General features: G+C 38.0%; 1 protein-coding gene across 1 annotated transcript in view; it reads right to left on the minus strand.

Moving 5' to 3' along the window:
• LOC147015483 (fibrillin-2-like) overlaps positions 1-6,365 on the minus strand; it is a 269,758-nt gene that overhangs the window by 24,594 nt on the left and 238,799 nt on the right. Inside the window, exons 59-61 of the mRNA XM_085850274.1 lie at positions 1,225-1,341; positions 952-1,080; positions 172-291 (exon numbers count right to left, since the gene is read on the minus strand). Of these exons, the coding sequence (XP_085706400.1) occupies positions 172-291; positions 952-1,080; positions 1,225-1,341 (366 nt within the window). The remainder of the gene's footprint in view (positions 1-171; positions 292-951; positions 1,081-1,224; positions 1,342-6,365) is intronic.

The raw sequence follows: 6,365 nt of genomic DNA on the forward strand, positions 1-6,365 counted from the left end.
CAATGGTGAAGTGCATATTATAGTTATAGTATCAATTAATTTGAATGAAAACACAGAAAACACCATGTAGCTTATGAACCCCACAATTAAAAAAGCAGAGATTACAAAAATTTGAATTTTCAACATATCGTGATGAACTGTAGAGCATAGTGCTACAAAGGTAGCCCTTACCTACACATTGGTTCCACTGGAAGTGTTGAAGATATCCCTGTGGACAACCACAGCGGAACCCACCCATCATGTTTTGACAGCCATGTTGGCAGCGATGGTTTCCTTGACACTCATCAATATCTGTTGTTAGGAAAGACCAACATCATTTAAAAGGGCCAACCAGCCCAACCAATCTTTTTGTGCATTGCCAGTTGCTCAAAAGAGTTGAGGTTTCATCTGTTGTGGGATGTATAAATTACACTCTGAATTGAATTCTCAACCCTAAGTCAGATAAGATCATGGGAATTGAAGCAGAGAAAAAAAAATGGAAAATGAGTAAATAGTTCTACGAGGGGAGTTTGAAAAGTTATATGAGCGAGATACAAGAAAAAGTCAAAGAAACGCCAACTTTTTCATTTTCAGTATATAGGTATATATAATTGTTCAGGAAATACTTTTTGTTACTCATTATTGATGCAATTATTTATTGAAAAATAATAAAATTATGGTGTTTCTTGGACTATTGTGAGTACACTATGTCGCATTCATATGACTTTCTGGATGCCCCAGATACATGTATAAAAAAACCCCTAAAACAAAGTATTAAACAACCCCAAACAGTCATGCTTGCTATGTCATTGGCAGAAAAAAAAAGTAAAACCAAAATATAGTTAATTTGCAAGCAAAAATTGAAAATGCACAAATTGGCAGAAGACTGACACTTCCCCCTAAAATGATGCTTTTAAATAACTTTCTCAAAGGATGATGCTCAAAAAGGGATTGAATTTTTGGAATACTTACCTTCACAATTTTGTCTGGTGGAGTCAAGAAGAAAGCCTTTCTCACATTCACAGGAGAAACTTCCAGGGGAGTTTTGACAAATGCCCTTTGATCCACAAAGGTTTGGTTGGGCGATGCACTCATTGTTGTCTGTAAAATGAAACAAAATAAAATTGGTGCACAAACTGTCAACATTTATGGGTGGTGTTTTAAAGATGGACCTTACTGCCTTGCAAATATGCTGTGAGAAATAAAGAGGTTGAAGATCATCTCTGTTTTGCAGCTGTTTCTCACCAATGCATGCTGTGTGATGCTGGGTGAAGCCTGGAGGACATTTGCAGGTAAAGCCACCGATGGTGTTCACACAAAGAAACTGGCAGTTGTGTTGTTTGCTGGAGCATTCATCAAGATCTGTATGGAATATGGAATTCATACATAGTATTGAAGAGTGAAGCCATTTTAAAATTATTTAATTCTATAACAGCAAACCTTGTGCGATAAAGCTTCTCCATTAAAAAGGAAGAAAGGAAAGCATGTTCCAACAAAAAAAAAAACATGAGTGTGATTACAGCAGAGTTTGTGACTGCAGTATTTTGCTAGCACTCATTTGTAAGTGTAAATAAAAGCCTGTGGCATAAAGTTTTTTTGTAAAGAATAAGCCGTTGGGTCAGCATCTTAATCAAATTCCAAATTCACGGTATGTGTTGAGAGCAATGTTGAGCATCTTACTTCATAAGGATATTTTCAGATAGACTGTACAAGTGCATATATATATATATATATATATATATATATATATATATATATATATATATATATATATATATATGTAAATGTTTGGTAGTACAAAATTTCAAAATAGAAGAAAAAAGAACAGACGTTGTTGAAGCTTTTCATCTTGCAGCTCATCAGGACCCATGCAAGAATAACGGAAGTGCAGACACAAAATGAAATAATTTAGTTGTTCAGACCATTGGGGATTGATTCTTTCGACTGCAACTGACACGTACAAACACATCATGGCCTTGAGGCACCAAGGGAACCCATGACCTCCCATTTTTCTAGGGATTCAGGTCAGAACAGATGCAGTGTTTGCATATACTCTTTTTGTTTGCAAAGAACAGGAGCACGTGTGTGTAAAAATGTGGCTTCAAGAACACGTAAATGTGCTTCAGTACGCACACATGCCACAATCTGGAACCGTTCGGCATGATAATCCTGGGCACATTCGGGATTGCTCAAGAGGTGCTGACCAATGGCAGAATCACTTTGAGCAGGCATTCTTGTTGGGTTCTTACATGTACGGGATGGTTGTGTATGACCAGTCTCCAAGTTTTTCCGGATTGCCAATGGAATGTGCTGCTTGATCCGATCCTCCAGTCTGAGTGATGTGCGACCTACGTACCTGGCATCGCACCGGCACTGAAATTCATAAATAACATTGTTCAGTTTTATGGAAGGGAGCACATCTTTCTGGACTGAGGGGAGCAATTTGTGGGTGGTAGAACTCACTCTCATTGCAACAGAGTTGTAATATTGTGAAACTAACCGTTTCACCTGTTGTTCAAACTTTTGAGAGGTTTTACCTCTCCATGGCAGCTTAAGATAAACAGGACACTTTTCTGGTCCAAATATCGTGTCCTCTGACCGATTGGCAGTTTTGCACTGTATTATAATACAGTAGTACCCTGTTTTAGACCCTGTTTAAACGACACAGATGAGTCGCTTAGGGTAGCCATTTTTACCGAGAATGGTTTTCATGCACTCAATTTCAGCAGCAAGTAGACAGGGTGAACAGATCGTCCACACTCTATTAACAAGGGTATTCATAAGGGCAATCTTGTAGCGTGTTGAGCTAAAATAACTGTAATTAAGACATTACCATGATCGGTAAGATCAGCGAAGAAGGAGTCACATGATGTTTCAAATGTGCTTATCATTCAAAAAACCGAAAATAGTACAAACACAACCTATAAATCGATTTTAAGGTAATTTTTTTACTGCTCATCTAACGACATAACTCTTAAGGGTGAAAAAGAGTTTGTACAAAAAAGGTTACCATCTTAACTGACTTCACCAAATATATACCACCAAATACACATCGTATAGTTTGAAAGAACCAAGTTAATATTGTGATTTGTTTTTTATCATAATTTGATCATAGATGTTTGAATAATTTAATTGTAGATGTCTCAGCTCAAATTAACAATTTTTTGGAATGTGCACTATTGGTGGAAAAGGGAATTCAGTGAAAATATTCAGTGAGTAGATGTTGTAGTGGATGGAGCCGGTAACCTTGGCAGCCTTTATTTTTCGCGATTTTTAAATGGTTCCTGATCACTATCACAGAAATATTCTATCACAGGTGAGACATATTTCATTTCTTGCAATATTATTGATATCTCTGACCTCTTAACGTAGTCTTATCTAAGGGGCCATTCAAAAATTACAAAGCTAACGTGTGGGGGTTGGGGTTTGGAGTAGGGTTGGGGTGGATTTGCGTCCAAACGTTATTGAATTTTACACTTTCAGGTGGTTCGGGGGTGTTTCTAGAGCCATTACATAATGACCTTTTCCCTTGCATATTAAAACGAGCTTTGAAAGGAATTTTTGAATGTTTCTGAGTGAGCTTTCCCAGAACCTTAAATGAGGTTCTTATAGAGCTTTTCTCTATTAGCCATGGCTTTGCCGAGAGATCTCACTCTGAGCTGCTCGATGGAACAAAAAAAGTGATGCCACCTCCCTGAGAAGAGGAAGAAGAGGAATAAGACCAGGTTGCAACAGGAAATAGGTTGTCCATCTCTATATGTATATATAAAAGCAAAATGTTTTTTTGATTGTGACCTTACTGCTTTGAGCTCCCAAAGTTAATTCTCGACAAAACTTTCGACGATCAGATTTTCAACCACAATGCGCCTCCATAGGCGTTTTAAACAGTCACGAGGAGGTTATTTGGCCCATTATTGCCGTGTTGTACTCCATAGTTAATTTCTTTGTGAACAAGAGGTAATTTATTTACTACAGCTTCACTCCTGTACACCCTGTACATCCTGTGGATCCCATTCAACCCTTTATACCACTTTAGACCCTTTAATACCGATTTAGACTCTGTTTAAACCTTTAAGACCCCTTCACACCCATTTGAGATGTATACACGTTCTTAAACACTTTTCAGACCCTTTTGACAATTTCAGACAATTTGGACACTTTGACCCCTTTTGCTCTTTTGCCTTTTTGAATTTTTTTTTTGTATGCCTTGCCGTGGCTTGTATGAGAGCTAAATTTAGACCCATTTAAGACCCTGAGACCATTTAAACACTTGAGCCCCCTTTTTGACATTTTAAGACCCTTAAGCTACTCAAGACACCTCCACATCCCTTAGAAAAATCGAAAATAATTCCCCCCCAAAATAGTTTTTGATGACTATTTTCGTGCACCATTCGTGTCGCATAACAAGTTGCAATGATGAACCGAAACTGATATCCCAAAGTGAAAGTGATGTTGAAAATTGAAACTGAAACTACTGATCTATTGATCATCAAATGAGAAAGCAGAATGAAATGCTGTGAGAAATAACTAATGGATATTGCCGAAAGCAAAGATATGGGGAGTATAGAGAGATGGGGCAGGTTAGGGACTGAAGAAGTGATGTGGAGAGGGATAGGTACCTATTGGTGGTCGGTTGACAAGGAAAGAATTTTGGTGATCTTCTGTCAGCAGGTAGGCCAAAAATGTGCCTAAATTTGTTTCCCAGCTGAGCTTTCATAATATTACCCTCACTTCCTAGCAGGACTTCGGAGATACAACAAGCATGGATTGGAAATTTTTGCTGGTGGAATGGAATGAGGTTGCCAAGGTTACCAACTCCACCTCCTGCGATATCAGCACATTGAATAATTATATGGAATTCCTGTTTCTACCAATACACACTCATTTGAAGTGAGACGTCGACGAACCCTGTCAGTGAAGGGTACCCTGCTAGGATATATATATATATATATATATATATATATATATATATATATATATATATATATATATATATATATATATATATATATATATATATATATATATATATATATATATATATATATATATATATATATATATATATATATATATATATATATACACATATATATATATATATATATATATATATATATATATATATATATATATATATATATATATATATATATATATATATATATATATATATATATATATATATATATATATATATATATATATATATATATATATATATATATATATATATATATATATATATATATATATATATATATGTATGTGCCTCCCTATTGTCTAGGGTTGCTTAACTGCATTTTTTCATTTTCACTTATTTATGTTTTCATTTACAGATACTTTCTGAGAGTTCTTTGATTTTTTTTCCCGGTGTATCGGCTTCGATGTCTATCGGCACACAAAATTTCAGCTTTCTACGTCACCCATAAGATGCCAATCTTTAATATCAGTCAGTCAGTGAATGTCAGGAAGTCATTGAGTCAGTCCGTGAGTCAGTTGGTCAGTGCTTCAATAATTAGACGAGCAAATACAACCCGTCACTTAACTGATGGAAATATTAAGGAGGGGGGAGTAAGAATGAGGGGAGGGAGAGATGAGGGAAAGAGGAGGGAGAAAGGAGGGAGAGAGGATGGAGGATAAGGTGAGGGGAGGAAGCAGAGGGAGAGAGAAGGAGGGGGAGCGAGGAGCGAGGGGGGAGCGAGGAGCGAGGGGGGAGTGAGGAGGAGTGGATGAGTGAGGAAGGAGGGGGGAGCGAGGAGGGGTGGGGGAAGGGAAGAGAGCATGAGGGGAATGCAAGGGACAGCAGCATGAGGGAAGGGCAAGGGAAGACAGTGTGAGTGTAGGACAGGGGAGTGAAGGGAAGGCATCGTGAGGGGAGGGCAAGGTAAGGAAGTGTGAGGAGAACTTCTGTCTGGACATAACCACTGTCTGGATATGTCTAGAGATAACCACCATCTGGATACGTGTGGAGACCACCATCCAGATATGTGTGGAGATAACCACCGTCCGGATTTGTGTGGAGATAACCTCCATCCGGATTCATGTGTAGATAACCACCATTGGGATATGTGCAGAGATAACCACCATCTGGATATGTGCAGAGATAACCACCATTCGTACACATTCAGAGATGACCACCACCTGTACACATGCAGAAATAACCACCATCCAGATATGTGCAGAGATAACGACCATCCGGATATGTGCAGAGATAACCACCATCTGGATATGTGCAGAGATAACCACCATCTGGATACTTATGGAGACAAACACTGTCCAGATACTTGCAGAGATAACCACCATCTGGGCATTACCATCATCCAAATACGCCAAGGGATGGTGGCATGAGGGAAGGGCAAAGTAAGGCAGTGTGAGGGGAGGGT

The sequence above is a fragment of the Eptatretus burgeri genome, chromosome 12 (assembly GCF_056783735.1).
Source record: "Eptatretus burgeri isolate ZD-2024b chromosome 12, Ebu_testis_v1, whole genome shotgun sequence".
NCBI lineage: Eukaryota > Metazoa > Chordata > Myxini > Myxiniformes > Myxinidae > Eptatretus > Eptatretus burgeri.